A 16,784-nucleotide genomic window follows, 5' to 3' on the forward strand; every position below is an offset into this window, starting at 1 on the left:
ATAGAGCTTCTGTTCAAGGTTGTGTTCTCTGCATGACACACATTTTAAAATATAGCACTATGTATGTAAATGAGATTTTGGCCCCAATCCTGGAAACACGAACAAATAATCCCTTGCAGTTCAGTGGGACTAATTGTGCATAAAATTAGACACATACATGACTGTTTTCAGGATTAGAGCTTTTATTTGCTGCTTTTGCCTAGAATTACTACTCCGGCCCTTGAAAAAATTGGTGAAAGTTGTGGGTAACTTGTCAACTACTGAAGAAATAATGAGTTTACCCAGTTTTCTGGGAGAAGGGTACTTTTGCTTATTGTGTAAACTGTTTTTTCCAGAGAAAACTGTTGATACATCTAACTTGCTTTGGAACTCGTGACACCAGAAATGTGTAGGAAAATTTTGGAAAATCATGAGATTTCGATATGAATCTTCACAACTGTAACTTTCATTTCTTTTGGGTGGAAAAACCACATCCTAACTTTTCAGCCCAGAGGAGAGAAGAGTTGGGGATAGTTACAGTGAAGGATGAATGCGGGAAGCTCAATTTTAGGTGCCTTTTTCACTAACTCAGAGCGCATATTTTTAAATGTAAACTTGTGCTGTTTAGCTGACTGAGTTAAATGCATGTCTGTGTTCACTGTGCAGTAGCAGCAGTAGTCTTCAGATCTCACACTGGACTGTGTTTTATAGACGCTGTAAGATAGCCAAACAGTGCAGTCAAATTTACAGGACATAAATGAGCATTACCATGAGAGATTGGTGTGGGGAAATCAAAATAGAACAAGTATACTTCACCTTTTGAGCCTCAATAATTTCCTTTCCCAAGCTTATTGCATAACAAATCTGGAAAAAAAAAGAAAAAAATGTAAGTGGACTTTAAAAGTCTATGCTAAGTTTTACTAAAAACTAACTTGTATGAAGCATCATCAATGAAAATTCATCATCTCTGAGACCGTTCATATAGCAAGAGCATCTCCCTTTTTTAAAAAAATCCTGTTATCATAGAAATGGATATCTAAATCTGTCTGGTTTCAGAGTAGCAGCCGTGTTAGTCTGTATCCACAAAAAGAACAGGAGGACTTGTGGCACCTTAGAGACTAACAAATTTATTTGAGCATAAGCTTTCGTGAGCTACAGCTCACGTCTGTTTTACAAAAGTAGGGTCTGCTCCAATGCTTACTGAAGTCAATGGAAAGAATAGTGGCTTCAATGGACCCTTAGTGACCCAAAGCATTATGACACTCAGCTTTTAGATGCTTGGAAAATCAAGAAACAACACTAAGCTCCACAAAGCCTGAGTCAGGCACCTAGACTCCCTGTACAAAGAATGGGGAGAGACAGGTGTCTAAGAATGTGATCCACAAAAAGCCAGCATGCTAGGCAGGGAGCCACCTAAGAGGGGTGCATCCTAAGAACTACTCTCTCATGAAGCTAGACACCTAATTCCGGGCTGCAGGGAGGTGCCTCGCTCCGCTTGCAGTTCACAAACAGGAACCTGCTGCTTGGAATCAGGCACTTAACTTGCTTGCTGGGAGAAGGAATTACGCACTGCCTCACTCTGCACAAAACAGCTGGAGGATGTGGTGGTGGTGATATACACCTCACAACTTCCAGCCCAATGGTTAGAGCACTCACATAGGATGAGGGAGACCCAAGTTCAATCAGCCGTGCCCCCCTGCCCCAAGGCAGATGGGGAGAGAATTTGATTGAAGAGGATCTCTCACCAGAGCTCTAACTACTGAGCTGTGGGCTATTCTGATGTGGGCTCCCTCAATTTCTCCTGTCGAAGCTGTTCCATTTTGGATAAATACTTAGTCATTGGGCAAGAGAGAATGATGCTGTAGTTCAGTGGTTAGGATACCTACCTGGGAGGTGGGAGACTAAGCTCCAGTCTCTCTGCTTCCATGACTCTAATTATTCATACACAGTTGAACAGCTTCAACAGGAGAGTGAGAGAAACACCCACATCAGCATGAAATCGGGAGGCAGGTGCCTAACTTAGGTGGATCAGGGCCTTAGTTACTAATGAAAAAGCTCTTCCACATCAGTAGTGGTCTTAAGAATGCAGAACAAAATGGTGGACTTGTCCCTCCCATCTTTATCTACTTGTTTTTGCACAGCCTTCTGTTATCTCATGTGCAGCTGTATCCATTAGTATCAAACCAGAGACATATTCTGCATTGTCTTCTCTAAGTTGTTGTAAAGTCTGGGAAATTAGGAAATGAGTTAACACTCCCACGATCCCACAATTCATCTTTCCTTAAAGGTAGTTAGAGAGAAAATATGGGTGAGGTAAGATCTTCTATTGGACTAGTTCTGGTTCAAGAGAGAGACAAGCTTTTGAGCCACACAGTGCTCTTCACGTCTTGAATGGTCCCTTAGAATGTGTGTTAATTACTTATGCTAAACAATCTGTTCCACCTTGCATTTAGCTGTCGCACTGGGAGTACCTTTCCCAGACCTGAAGAAGAGTTCTGTGTAGCTTGAAAGCTTGTCTCTCTCACCAATACATATTGATCCAATAAAAGAGATTACCTCATGCAACTTCTCTCTCTAATAGCCTGGAACTGACACAGCTCCAACTATACTGCATACAACAACTTATATGTAACGATCACAACACAGGAGACAACCTTGCTTTTGCCAGCATTGGTGCTGGACACTGACTCCTAAGGCCCTAGATCAGGGGTGGGCAAACTTTTTGGCCCAAGGGCCACATTGGGGTTGCAAAACTGCACAGAGGGCTGGGTAGGGAAGGCTGTGCTTCCCCAAACAGCCTGGCCCCTGTCCCCTGACTACCCCACCCCCTATCCAACTGTGCCCCGCCCCCTTACCATGCCACTCAGAGGGCCAGAGCGTGGGTGGCGCAGCGAGCTGAGGCTGCGGGGGAGGGGCAAGCCTCCCCAGCTGGGAGCTCAAGGGCCAGGCAGGACAGGCCCGCAGGCCATAGTTTGCCCACCTCTGCCCCAGACAGTAGCATCAGCATTCACACAAGTTCCTTTCTTTTTATGTGCCTGGACTTATGCTATCACATTTCCCTCAATCATTAGATTAAGAATAAAGGAATCCAGCTGACTCTGTTTCTGTAACATTCCCCCTATAGGAGGCTCCTTAAAGGCAGACAGACACTAGGATTAATTTTTTTTAAAAACGGCATAAAAATACAATATAAAACAATCACAAGACCTTTTCGCCTTCTGTGTTGCTCTCAAAAATATTAGCGCTCATGGATTCTTCCCCCAGAGACTCAGTGACATGGACCACAAAACCAATCAGTCTCTTGTTATCCTGATGGGCAGCAAACTGCGTCACACTGGCAAGTTCAAACTGGAAAAGCACATTAGAGAACTTTAAGGTCAACTAGGTTGGCCGACTGATCCTCTCTGGGATTAAGTGTTATCAGTGCAGAGGGAAACAATCAAAGATGTTGCAGTTATTTAAACTTTACTATCAACATGAAGAATTACTTACAGTTGTTCGTGTAACTTGGGTTTGAGGATCTATTAACCTGCAATTATAAGAAGTTTTAAGTAAGAATACTGAGCACTTCTGTAGTGACTTCGGCCATATAGCTTAAACCTTTTACAAAAGAAAGAGGATCATTATACCTATTTAACATGGGGAAACTGAGGCACACACTTGAATTGATTTGCCTAAAGTCTTGCAGTAGGTCAGTGTCAAAGCCAGGAATGGAATTCAGCTCCCCTGACTCCCAACCCAGTGCCCTTTGTCCTGGACCATGCTGCCTTTCTGATGGCATAGGAAACTTGGACAGCCTATGTGCCATGAACTAGTACTAGACAGGTTTGTACTTGTACATTAATAAAAACACCCAAAATAAAGTTTTTTTTTCTCCAAGAGAGAGTGAGAGAGAGACCTGACTTATGCACTGGCTGTCCTAGCTGAAAGTTTTGATGGGGAGGCAGCTTTGACACTTATTTTAAAGCAACAGAAACCGGACAAGTGATCTATTTTGCAGTATTGTGTTTCAAATTCAAAGTGAAGTAGGAGTGTCTGCACAGAGGCGATCTTTCTAGACCTCTCTGATAGTGTTCTTGAAGTAACATGCAGCCTTGCTGCATCCTGAAAGCTTGGATGGGATGATTTCTAACTTGAGAGAGACAAGAAAGGACCCACTTTAATGTGAGTTGGAGTCCTCCACAAAAGCAAGTCCCCAGAGCTGGGGCCCACTGAGGTAAGGAAAAAAACCCAATTTCAAACTTTTAGATAATACTGGAGCAATTTTTGGATTTGTTTATTGCTAGAACTTACACTCTCGCTCTAAACAGATCTGAGTGGTGGGCCCAGTCATTGGTCCATTTCAAAAGGCAATGGTTACAGTGTGGATGCTATAACCCCCTCCACTGTAGTGACACAATTAGCTTTATCATGAAAAAAAAATGCCTGTAAGAGTTGGGCTTTTCCCCGTTCAAACTTTTGCTGTTCTGTCGGTAGAGATCCATATGTGCAAATCTCCTACTCTTTGGGGAAACAGAGGTGGTGTATTTAGAAACAGCTGTCGCCTGTAGATACCTCAAATGGAAAACAGAACAGTAGGGCTAAGAGTGTGTTAAGAATTTTACTCTACCTGAGACTCTTGGTGGTGACCATTAGATGGGATTCAGTTGTACGGAAGATGTTATGGATGGCACGAGCAGCCAACACTTGCCTCATAGCTTCATAAATCACCTCATTTGTATCATCTGATTGAACAGCCATAGATCCTAAAAACCGAACTACAAACATCTGCTGCAAGAGTGAATCTGGAAAACAAAGGAATGGTCTCCTGTTCTACATTCATTCATGCCCATGTTCAGAGTTATCTAATATTTAATTTTACTATCAGAACTGTTCTGAAAAACTATCGTCAATTACCAGGTCCTAACTTGGGATAACTAACTGCCTTTCACATCATTTCCTCTTCAATCATATTCCCTGTTAGCCAGGTTTTAGTCTGACCCAGCTTTACCAAATGCTTGGATTGTGTACAAGTGTAACAAATTAGAATTGCAGCAAATATATATTGAAAATTTTGTAACCGATTAATTTTTCATTCAAGTTTTTTCTTTTTGACTTGCCCTAATAATACACTTGGTCTTTCTCTCACTGCTGCTCCAACTCTGGGATGGTTGATTATTATTAGGTAGTTGGACTGACTGTACAATTTTTTAAAAAATGATAAGTGAAGAATAATTTTGCATACAGCCTCATCTTAAATCAAGCTAATCCCTGGGTCTAATCCTCATGTGATAATATTTCTGTTTTCGAATTTGTTCTATTCTTGATGGTTTGTTCTGTGGGGTGGCAGGAAAGACAGCATGGTGATTTCTCCTTTCTCTGTGGTCCTCAGACTTTAATGGCTGCTTTCCTGTTCTAATGAGGCCCTAGTAAGCCTTCCTTGATTACTGCATACTAAGCTAAGTGCCCATCTCCAGCACAAGGTCTTATTTACTATTTGTATTATACAGCAGCACCCAGAACTGTAGGGCCCTACCAAATGCATGGTCCATTTTGGTCAGCTGCACAGTCGTAGGATTTTAAAATTACTCAGTTTCATGGTTTCAGATGTTTACACCTGAAATGTCACGGTGTTGTAACTGTGAGGGTCCTGACCCAAAAGGGGGGTCATTGGGAGGGGTTGCAAAGCTGTTGTAAGGGATTGCTACCCTTGCTTCTGCGCTTCCTTCAGACTTGGGCTCTAAAGGCAGCAGCCATGGAGCTTGCTGCAGGCAGCAGAGGTACCCAGAGGTGGATCTGATCTCCTCCCCTCCCCCAACAGTGGCTGTACAGGAGAAGAGGAAGCTCTGTCTCTCCCCACCCCTGCTGGGACTAGCCGCTGGAGTCTGGTGCATGATAGGAGCCCCCAGCTGGAGTATCCCCAGCCCTACCACTTTTCCCCCCTCCAACATCTAGATTTCACAGAGGAGATCTGATTTCACGGTCCTTGATGTGTTTTTCATGGCCATGATTTGGGTAGAGCCTTACCCATAAGCCTCAGTCGGGATCAAGGCCCCCTTATATTAGGTCAGCATTTCTCAAACTGGGGGTGCCAATCCAAAAGGGGGTCACAATACTATTGTGGGTGGGGGAGTTGTGAGAACAGCAACGTCTGGTTAGGCGCCCAGCACTGGTCTGAAAAACCAGCTGTAAAACCGTTAATAACACTAGACATACGCTTGTGACTATTGCCCCACTATAATGAGCCAAAAAAGTGTTTACCTTCCTCATCATTCTTGTTGTCTTCAGATTCTCCAAATGGGTTTGTGCGCCTGAAAAATATTTTTAAGAAAATCTAATCACACACGTGTGCTCAGAACAGCAGATCAGCCGTATTGGTTTGAATGACCATACACAAATGTTGTAAAGGGAATAGCTCTTTCCTCGCAAACCGTTTGGTCAAATATGTCGAACGTTAGCTGGCTGTACCTGCCACCTCTGTTTTGATCCAGGAATTCAGTTGCAGGAAGTACCATGTCAAACTGAATCGGTGTTCCAGGTGCAATTAACTCTGTGCAGTTGGGTTTAGTGGACAGTTCTTTAGGGATGATCTTGTCACTCTCCATCTCCATATTCTTCACATTCTGGCTACAATGAAAATGGAGAAAGGTTTTGAATGAAAATGTCATGTCATAATGTTGGAAAGAAGGCAGGTTTACACCAAATCTCAGTGTTCATTGCCCCACAATAAGCAAACTGCCATATTAAAACGTCACTGAGGCTACAAACTGAATTTCTCTTCCTCTTCATAAATAAAATCACTTACTAATGAGAAGAAATATTGCTACATCCGAAAGGAAGGGCAACAAATTCCAAATGAGCTGCTCTTGGTTACACATTACCACAGTGAATGATGTGCGCACTACTGCCCTCTACTGGTTATAATCAGCACTGTGCAAGTGTATCAGCTCAAATAGTGACAGGTTTCAGAGTAACAGCCGTGTTAGTCTGTATTCGCAAAAAGAAAAGGAGGACTTGTGGCACCTTAGAGACTAACCAATTTATTTGAGCATGAGCTTTCGTGAGCTACAGCTCACTTCATCGGATGCATACCATGGAAACTGCAGTAGACATTATATACACACAGAGATCATGAAACAATACCTCCTCCCACCCCACTGTCCTGCTGGTAATAGCTTATCTAAAGTGATCATCAAGTTGGGCCATTTCCAGCACAAATCCAGGTTTTCTCACCCTCCGCCCCCCCCCCCCCCCACACACACACAAACTCACTCTCCTGCTGGTAATAGCCCATCCAAAGTGACCACTCTCTTCACAATGTGCATGATAATCAAGGTGGGCCATTTCCTGCACAAATCCAGGTTCTCTCCCCCCTCACCCCCCTCCAAAAACCACACACACAAACTCACTCTCCTGCTGGTAATAGCTCATCCAAAGTGACCACTCTCCCTACAATGTGCATGGTAATCAAGGTGGGCCATGTCCAGCACAAATCCAGGCTTTCTCACCCCCCCCCCCTTTTTTCCCCGGGGACACACACACAAGCTCACTCTCCTGCTGGCAATAGCTCATCCAAACTGACCACTCTCCAAGTTTAAATCCAAGTTTAACCAGAACGTCTGGGGGGGGGGGGGAGGGGGGAGTAGGAAAAAACAAGGGGAAATAGGCTACCTTGCATAATGACTTAGCCACTCCCAGTCTCTATTTAAGCCTAAATTAATAGTATCCAATTTGCAAATGAATTCCAATTCAGCAGTTTCTCGCTGGAGTCTAGATTTGAAGTTTTTTTGTTTTAAGATAGCGACCTTCATGTCTGTGATTGCGTGACCAGAGAGATTGAAGTGTTCTCCGACTGGTTTATGAATGTTATAATTCTTGACATCTGATTTGTGTCCATTTATTCTTTTACGTAGAGACTGTCCAGTTTAACCAATGTAAATGGCAGAGGGGCATTGCTGGCACATGATGGCATATATCACATTGGTGGATGTGCAGGTGAACGAGCCTCTGATAGTGTGGCTGATATTAGGCCCTGTGATGGTGTCCCCTGAATAGATATGTGGGCACAGTTGGCAACGGGCTTTGTTGCAAGGATAAGTTCCTGGGTTAGTGGTTCTGTTGTGTGGTATGTGGTTGTTGGTGAGTATTTGCTTCAGGTTGTGGGGCTGTCTGTAGGCAAGGACTGGCCTGTCTCCCAAGATTTGTGAGAGTGTTGGGTCATCCTTTAGGATAGGTTGTAGATCCTTAATAATGCGTTGGAGGGGTTTTAGTTGGGGGCTGAAGGTGACGGCTAGTGGCGTTCTGTTATTTTCTTTGTTAGGCCTGTCCTGTAGTAGGAGACTTCTGGGAACTCTTCTAGCTCTATCAATCTGTTTCTTCACTTCCGCAGGTGGGTATTGTAGTTGTAAGAAAGCTTGACAGAGATCTTGTAGGTGTTTGTCTCTGTCTGAGGGGTTGGAGCAAATGCAGTTGTATCGCAGAGCTTGGCTGTAGACGATGGATCGTGTGGTGTGGTCAGGGTGAAAGCTGGAGGCATGTAGGTAGGAATAGTGGTCAGTAGGTTTCCGGTATAGGGTGGTGTTTATGTGACCATTGTTTATTAGCACTGTAGTGTCCAGGAAGTGGATCTCTTGTGTGGACTGGACCAGGCTGAGGTTGATGGTGGGATGGAAGTTGTTGAAATCATGGTGGAATTCCTCAAGGGCTTCTTTTCCATGGGTCCAGATGATGAAGATGTCATCAATATAGCGCAAGTAGAGTAGGGGCTTTAGGGGACGAGAGCTGAGGAAGCGTTGTTCTAAATCAGCCATAAAAATGTTGGCATACTGTGGGGCCATGCGGGTACCCATAGCAGTGCCTCTGATCTGAAGGTATACATTGTCCCCAAATGTAAAATTTGGAATGTAAAATGCGGAAGTGAAGAAACAGATTGATAGAGCCAGAAGAGTTCCCAGAAGTCATGGCCCACCTTGATTACCATGCGCATTGTAGGGAGAGTGGTCACTTTGGATGAGCTATTACCAGCAGGAGAGTGAGTTTGTGTGTGTATGGGGGTGGGGGGGTGAGAAAACCTGGATTTGTGCAGGAAATGGCCCACCTTGATTATCATGCACATTGTGAAGAGAGTTGTCACTTTGGATGGGCTATTATCAGCAGGAGAGTGAGTTTGTGTGTGTGGGGGGGTGGAGGGTGAGAAAACCTGGATTTGTGCTGGAAATAGCCCAACTTGATGATCACTTTAGATAAGCTATTACCAGCAGGACAGTGGGGTGGGAGGAGGTATTGTTTCATGATCTCTGTGTGTATATAATGTCTACTGCAGTTTCCACGGTATGCATCCGATGAAGTGACCTGTAGCTCACGAAAGCTCATGCTCAAATAAATTGGTTAGTCTCTAAGGTGCCACAAGTACTCCTTTTCTTTTAGCTCAAATAGTAGAGACCTGTGTTTATTGAGCAGAGAGGATCTAAGCTGCCTATCTGTGAAGTCCCGAATGGCAAGGGAATGGACATAATGACAACCACCAAAGTTCCTAGATGGTCACAGGTTTGGTACAATACTCAGGAGCAAACTGTGTGTTTTATGTAACATTCGTCCCTGTTCTTCCTCCCAAAGTTCCTCAGAGTGTGAAACTGCTTTTGAATTTCCTGCAACTGTAGAAATCTCCTACCAATATTTCTGCCTATTTATTTGGATAGCAGAATCTTGATTAGTTTCAATCCTGCAAGATTTTCTGTTTGTACACAATAACGCAGAGCTGACTCTCTGCAACCCAACTAATATTTTTCCTCCATGTAACAATATTCAATGTAGGTATTTTCCCTGGTTATTCATTATCAAATCATCCAGGGTATCATAAAACCCCGACCAAAGTAAAATTCCCACCTCCTGAGTGAAATGGGAAAGCAAGCATGCAGCGTAGTTGTAGCCGTGTCGGTCCCAGGATATGAGAGAGACAAGGTGAGTGAGGTAATAGCTTTTATTGGACCAACTTCTGTTGGTGAGAGAGACAAGCTTTCGAGCCACAGATATTCCTTACCCACCTTCTCTTTCTCATTTGACTGGCACTCCCTATGGCTTGTGGGAGCCTATGAGGTCCCTAAGGAGTCACAGTAAACTGGGAAGGACTAGTTTTTAGCTGGAGGTCAGTATGGAGTGAGAAAAGATGAAACCTTTGAAGGGTTAGAGATTAGATATGCACAAGTCAGTAAGAAATACATATGCTGTAAAAAAATCCTGGCAGAACTGTCTACAAAACTCATACAGAAGTTTTTACCTACTAAAGTTTGATAGAGACACTCAACTCTAATTTGCTCTACTTTATTTAGTGCTCTGCTTTTAGGGTCATACATTCAGAGCATGAATATAGTCAGTCTCTGGAGCTGGCTTTGGACCCCAGTCACAGAGACTGAGGAGTTCTTGCTGGTCAGGCTGGATTTCTCAAGAAAAGAGGGGAGAAAAGTTAAATGGAAAACATTTGTTTTTTAAATCCAGGAGCGCATAGCTTCATTATTAACCTCTATTTGGGGATAGAGGGTTTAATAACTGACTTGAATGAGTCCAGGAGATCAGACCCAGCGAAGACTGCTCCTTGTGCTAGTTTCAGAGTACAGACAGGAATAGGGCAGGGCAGTTTTCATCAAAAACCTTATTTTTAATTTGCATGGTGACCGCACTCGGGGCCCCCAATTAGCAATCAGGACCCATTGTGCTGAGCACTATACAAGCCTATAACAAAATGGTCCCTGGCCCAAAGAGTTTACAATCTAAATACTGTGTGTGCTTCATAAAAAAATGAATAAGAGAAACCCCACCTGTATGTTAAAATTGGAAGTGGCTGGGGCCTTAATCCTGCAAGCTGGACTGCATGCAGCAGAGCCCTGAACTCAGATGGGATCCCATTGCCTTCACTGGGATTCCACACAGGCACAGGGGTCTGCTGGGATGGACAGAGTTGCAGGGTCTGGGCTTCCCACAACTCTCTTGCCCTGTAAGCAGAGTCTGACTGACCGCACAACAGCAAAAATCACTCCTACAGAAAAGCGAAAGCATTACCTGGGACGCAAACTTTCATGTTTTTTTCCGAAGCTTGTGATGGGGGTCACTGCCTGAAGGGCCGTCTGATTTAACTTGATTGCAACAGCCTACAAAACAAAAAGACATTTCACCCTTCCAGAAATGCTATGGGTCCTGGAAAGAACAGATGAAAACAAACAAGCTCTCACCTCTGGATTGTCGGTGAGATAGATCTGCCTAGAGATGTTGTTGATTGCACATATCCACTGTAAGGAGAAAAGAAACTGAACACTCTAAACTATTTAGTGGATAAGAAAGTAAAAACGTTAACCAGGGAAATATTTTACCTCCTCATATTCTTTTTTACTTTCTGCTTGAAGGGTTATCCCCCTAAAACACAAATACATTAGATTCATGTTTTTCTTGGTATCATTGTTATATTACATGCCCTCACTCTCCCTGCCCACAGAGACAGTTTCAAGGGGGGAAGACTCAATAATCTCATAAATTCATCTTTAACTACTGCGATTCTATATACTAGATAAGGCTGTAAGAAAATCATAAGCCTTGATTTTGCTGGGGAAACCGCAACTTTTAAACACACACCACAACTTTCTATAGTTGCCGTGAATTTGAGTGGGGTTGCGACCCCGAGTGCCAGGTTGCAATACCACTCACTCAGCTTTGCGAGCTGCTGCGCAGGGTTGCAATGCCACTCAAACCTGGCCCAGCTGCACTTCCGTCATGCTGGCTTTGAGAGCAAGGCAGGACACATGGCGTCCCTTCTGTGCTGCTGCCCTGTTTGGGAAGGCAGGCTGCATAGCTTGGCAGAAGGTGCTGCAGCTTATTTGGGGGTAATTTGTTTTGTAGTACTTGAACTGATCGCACTGAAACCACAGCTTTAACAAGCCACGACTGCAACTTTCGCACCAAAAAAATCAGGACTCTGTTACAGCCTTAATCAGAGGGTTGTACTGGACTCCTAGCTCTGCACTCATGATAATGATACTCACAAGTACTTCAGCTAATGAAGCCTTAACAGCCCTCTGAGATAGGTAAGTCGGTATTATTCACATTTTGCACACAGAGAACTAAGCTATCATAAATCTACAGAGGCAGCCAGTGTCAGAGTTGGCATTATTCTGGAATACCTGACTCCAAAGTCCTACACTCAGGCTACTAAATTGTGCCTCTGAGTGTGCAGCCAGCAACCCCAGTTGTGTGAATACCCTATTCCTAAATGACACAACATTCATCCTTTATGCAATGTGGGCACTTGATTTTAAAAGTGCAAAAATACTCTTTCCTGTAGGTCAACGTTATGACGGCAATCCAGCTCAGTTAAAATGGCTGTCACTAGGGAACTGTTAACACAATGATTAGGCATTCTGAAACCCCATCTGGTACACCAGACATGATTGGCTGCTAACAGAAAACTTGTGACCCATACGATTTTCCTGTAGGAGTGGTGATCTGAAAGCAATATCGTCGGTCTTCACAGTCCACTGCCATTACAGAGCAGTTATCCAGGTCCTGAATCAGTCCTCCAGCTACTGCTCCCCTAGGCTGGCACATCAAGTTTCCACCTTGAGTGAAGAAATAGAGTCTGTCCCAGGTTGTAGTCACCAGGCCTGTTTTACTATAGGGAACACACAGTATTAAGACCAGTTAGCACAGTATTTCTAGTTAGAAATAACCCCCAATTCAATTCCTGGATCAGAAGCCCTCCCTCTGCCCAAACTCTGAGCAAGCCCTGCTGCAGATGCAGGGCTGATCCTTATTTTCAAACAAGGATCTTTGTAACTTGTAAACTAAATTTCAACAAATGTGTCAAAGACACCCATCCACAATGGAGAGACATCCCCAGGGCAAGCTGAAGGTTTAAGGAGCAGTTGGTTTTGAGTGATCCAAGTTTAAAATGAACAATCATGTGCAATACTTCCTAGCTGCGAACAGCAGAAGGTTTAGGGAGAACAACTGAGATGAGGCTGCATGGAATTTTATTGTACTCTATAAAAAAAAGATACAGTAGAACCTCAGAGTTATGAACACTTTGGGAATGGAGGTTGTTCATAACTCTGAACAAAATGTTATGGTTGTTCTTTCAAAAGTTGACAACTGAATATTGACTTAATAGCTTTGAAACTTTACTCTGCAGAAGTAAAATGCTGCTTTTAACCATCTTAATTTAAATGAAACAAGCACAGAAACATTTTCCTTACCGTATCAAATCTTTTTTTAAAAATTTTTTTCACTTAACACAGTACTGTATTTGCCCGGGTTTTTGTTTTTGTTTTTTAGTGTCTGCTGCTGCCTGATTGCAAACATCCAGTTCCAAATGAGGTGTGTGGTTGACCGGTCAGTTCATAACTCTGGTTTTCGTAACGCTGAGGTACTGCTGTACTTTTGAGTGATCAGGAGCAGCAGAAATTTCAGCACACATGGCTATACATTTTGAAAAGTTACACTTCTACTAGTAGAATCTTATATTGAAAGTACATCCTTCTATGGAGCCATTTACACAATCCTGTAATCCATCTCTTACACTGCTGTTGAACCGTAACATTTGTAATCCAGTTAACTATCAAAAACTGTTCAAATTAAATGCAAACTGACATTTAAGTTATTTCAAAGACACAATATTCAGGGCCCATCCACCTCTGCTGCTCTTCTATATACATAACTCCTGCTGAAGTCAATGGGAGGTTTAGTAAAAGGAACTCTGCAGGATTGAGCTCTAGTATGGTATATGCTCAACGCTATGGACCTGGTTTTTCTGTACAACTCCTGTCAGTGTAAAGAGAAATTTGTGGAAATCCAAAATCTAGCTCCTCCTTGTAAGCAGCATTGCATTTTCATTAGCCCATAAAAGAGGGAACATCCTGATCCCAGTCTCAGAGACTCCAACCCCAGCTGCAGAGCTCAAACCAACACGACGTTTTATTTTTAGACACTCAAATGCATGAATTCAGGCCTTGTAGGTGAATTGAGCTAGAGGGAAAACCAATTAGTCACAAAGGGGAAGACTTTCACAAGCCCCTAAAATGTCTTAGGCTCCTAAATCCCATTTTCTAAGGTGATTTAGGAACTGAAAGGTAACATTTTCAAAAGTGCCTAAATGATGTAGGAGTCTTAATTCCACTGACTTTCAATGAGACTTCGCCCTGAAATCACTTCGGCGCTTCTGAAAATTTTACTCAAAGAATCTTCATGGTAGAGATAATGCAGAAATCAGTTACCAGTCACAGACAAACAAGGCGGACTATCCTTCTTACTTTCTAAGATTAAGGTAGCCAGCCTTCTGAATAAGGTTTCTGTTGATTGTTGGTGAGGTGACATCAGAATCTGGGGTGTAAACAGACTCATTAACTGAAAGCAAGTCCTGCTGGGATACTCTCATGGCGTCAGCTTCAGCATCCAACTCTCCCTGTATGCTGGAAAAAATCAAAGCCGTTTTACTGTCAGTCAGTTAACCCAGGGACACATCTAACGTGTATCTAATCCTGCAAGAACAAAAATATTTATGTTAAATACATTGTATACTACTGTGGCACAGCTGGATTAAATGCACAAAAGGTGTTTACACGCTGTTCGCTGCTGGTTTGGAGTAGTGGAAAGAGAAAGTGGATTTTTACATGGATTTAACAGGAAAAATAGTTATAAGAATACACATGAAAGGATCTCTATGAGCACTTGGTCAATGAATACAGAAAGGAAGGAAGGAATGGAGAATGCGATGGCGATTAAGGAATTGCTCCCAGTAAATTAATCTGGGATTACAGAAACGAGATGCACCTGCTAAGGACACACTGATCGCTTGTGTAATACTTGTGTATCTGAAGAAGTGGTGTTTTACCCACAAAAGCTTATGCCCTAATAAATCTGATGCAGTCTTTAAGGTGCCACCAGACTCCTTGTTGTTTTGGTACAGGTAAGGCTGTGTTTTTAATTTGGTAGCGACAGTATCACCAAGTTCTTCACTTGGTGTTTGTCCTGAAATTCTGGTGTCTAAGGACAAGTGTGCTTGGCAGCTAGTTTACTGTAGGCATGCTGTACAAACACATTTACTGTATTTCTACAAAAACAGCATTTACTGTGAATGTATTTCAGACAGTACTATGTTTTTTCTTGAAATGACTACTGTTTGCACCAAGGATGGCTGTTTTCTTCCCCGAACGTTATAAAGGAGAGTGACATGGAGAGAGGAGATATGAAACTGACCAAAAAGCATGACACGATGGCAGATGATTTTCTGTTTGTCACAGCGGTGCCAAAGGAACAGCCTAAAAAGGGGCCCCATTGTGGTAGGCACTGCACAAACACAGCATAGGACATGGTCTGTGTCCCCAACTGGTTACAATCTAAATAGACATGACAGGCACAGGGGGGCGGCAAAGGGGGTGGAATACACAAGCAGAGCGAGCAATGTGATAGCAGGAAACAGCACGTTAGTTCCATTATTTTGGGGGCAGGGGGTGAGTGAGCCGTTTAGTTATAAGGGGATAAGCTACGTGGACAAAAAGGGAAGGGGCTGAGGGGGACAGGGCAGGACTGTGGAGTGAAGCCGAAGTGAAGAAACTGTGAGGACTGTGAAATGCTAACCATTAACAGTGAAAATCAGGCTAGGTTGGTTTGTTTGCTTGTTTGAGACCCAAACAAAGCTTCAAGCAGCTAAACAGCGCATTGTACACATTGTTCTGATTGAAGCTGAGCAAACGGATGCAGTCATTAATACTAAATCGGTATGTTCCTCATAATGTTCCTGCTGGGCTTTATAATAATGTGTCTTGGCTTTCGCGGAACTGGTTTGTTTTTTTCTGAGAACTGCGTGATTAACTGGAGTTCCTATCACTGAACCACTGATTAGTTGATCAGAGAGAGCCCTTCGACAGCATGCCACCCACTTTCAGAAATGTTCTGGTGGCAGCTGTAAGGATACAGAAAAGCAGCAGAGTCCTCCATCAGTCACACAGGCCTGGACTCAATGGGCCAGATTTTTCACAAGGACCACTACTGAGTTGACTTCCATGATTTACGCACCTGAGTGTTATTCCATGTGAGTATGGTTTGCAGAATCTAACCCAATCGGAAGTTGCCACAACTGTCTTATTTACAGAGGTCTTAGAAGAGCAATGCAAGGAATTGTTACTTAAGGAAACACAAGTGATTTGGGGCTAAAACTTAGGTTCTCTTTTTTAGTAGGGGCTCACAAAACCTCTTGTGAATAGACTTTTTTTAAAATCACTGTAAACAGGAGGGGCAGAATGGGTTCAAACATTCCCCTGCTTACCGGAAACCCTAATCCCGCCGTACTAGTTAGTGCAAGAAAACCAGAAAGTGACACAGACTAAACAGAAGTCTGATCATTCTAGATTCATATTAAAGAAATGGAAAAAGGGAATTTAGCAGCATAAATCTTGAGAAGTATATCAGATTTTAAAAATTCTTTCCATTGCAACACTATTATTGGAAACATGAAAAAGATTTTTTTTTAATTTCTATTTTCCTCTTGACAGTGTCCCTTCCAGTGCAGTGAAATCAAGTCTTTCACTTCTGTAACAAGTTTAAAATAATAAAATCTTCCACAGTGATATGATTTAGAAAGCAGACATGGTTAGAATTAAACAAGCAGAACCCAAATCCATCTTCATGTCCCTGTGTAACTCCCATTGTGGTGAATGGTAACTGCAAAAGGATCTCAAAGTACAGAATTCAACCTGGAGAAATAAAAATACACGGATGCAACAACAGACACTCTTACAGTGCTGAACAAACATGGATCCACAGTCTCACTATTATGCATTTTCAGC

At 42.9% G+C, this 16,784-nt stretch overlaps 1 protein-coding gene across 9 annotated transcripts in view; it reads right to left on the reverse strand.

Moving 5' to 3' along the window:
- The window catches only part of APPL2 (adaptor protein, phosphotyrosine interacting with PH domain and leucine zipper 2), a 96,044-nt gene that overhangs the window by 39,800 nt on the left and 39,460 nt on the right, over nucleotides 1–16,784 (reverse strand). For 8 of the 9 annotated variants that reach the window (XM_073324198.2, XM_073324180.1, XM_073324213.1 and 5 more), the window contains 11 exons: nucleotides 14,250–14,408; nucleotides 12,425–12,613; nucleotides 11,322–11,364; nucleotides 11,184–11,240; nucleotides 11,014–11,102; nucleotides 6,427–6,585; nucleotides 6,220–6,269; nucleotides 4,589–4,763; nucleotides 3,472–3,508; nucleotides 3,187–3,327; nucleotides 796–843 (listed from right to left, as the gene is read on the reverse strand). In XM_073324198.2, coding sequence (XP_073180299.1) covers nucleotides 796–843; nucleotides 3,187–3,327; nucleotides 3,472–3,508; nucleotides 4,589–4,763; nucleotides 6,220–6,269; nucleotides 6,427–6,585; nucleotides 11,014–11,102; nucleotides 11,184–11,240; nucleotides 11,322–11,364; nucleotides 12,425–12,613; nucleotides 14,250–14,408 — 1,147 coding nt within the window. Of the gene's footprint in view, nucleotides 1–162; nucleotides 694–795; nucleotides 844–3,186; nucleotides 3,328–3,471; nucleotides 3,509–4,588; nucleotides 4,764–6,219; nucleotides 6,270–6,426; nucleotides 6,586–11,013; nucleotides 11,103–11,183; nucleotides 11,241–11,321; nucleotides 11,365–12,424; nucleotides 12,614–14,249; nucleotides 14,409–16,784 lie in introns of those variants that run through there. The other variant, XM_073324204.1, reaches the window with a different exon arrangement.

The sequence above is a fragment of the Lepidochelys kempii genome, chromosome 1 (assembly GCF_965140285.1).
Source record: "Lepidochelys kempii isolate rLepKem1 chromosome 1, rLepKem1.hap1, whole genome shotgun sequence".
Classification (NCBI taxonomy): Eukaryota; Metazoa; Chordata; order Testudines; family Cheloniidae; genus Lepidochelys; species Lepidochelys kempii.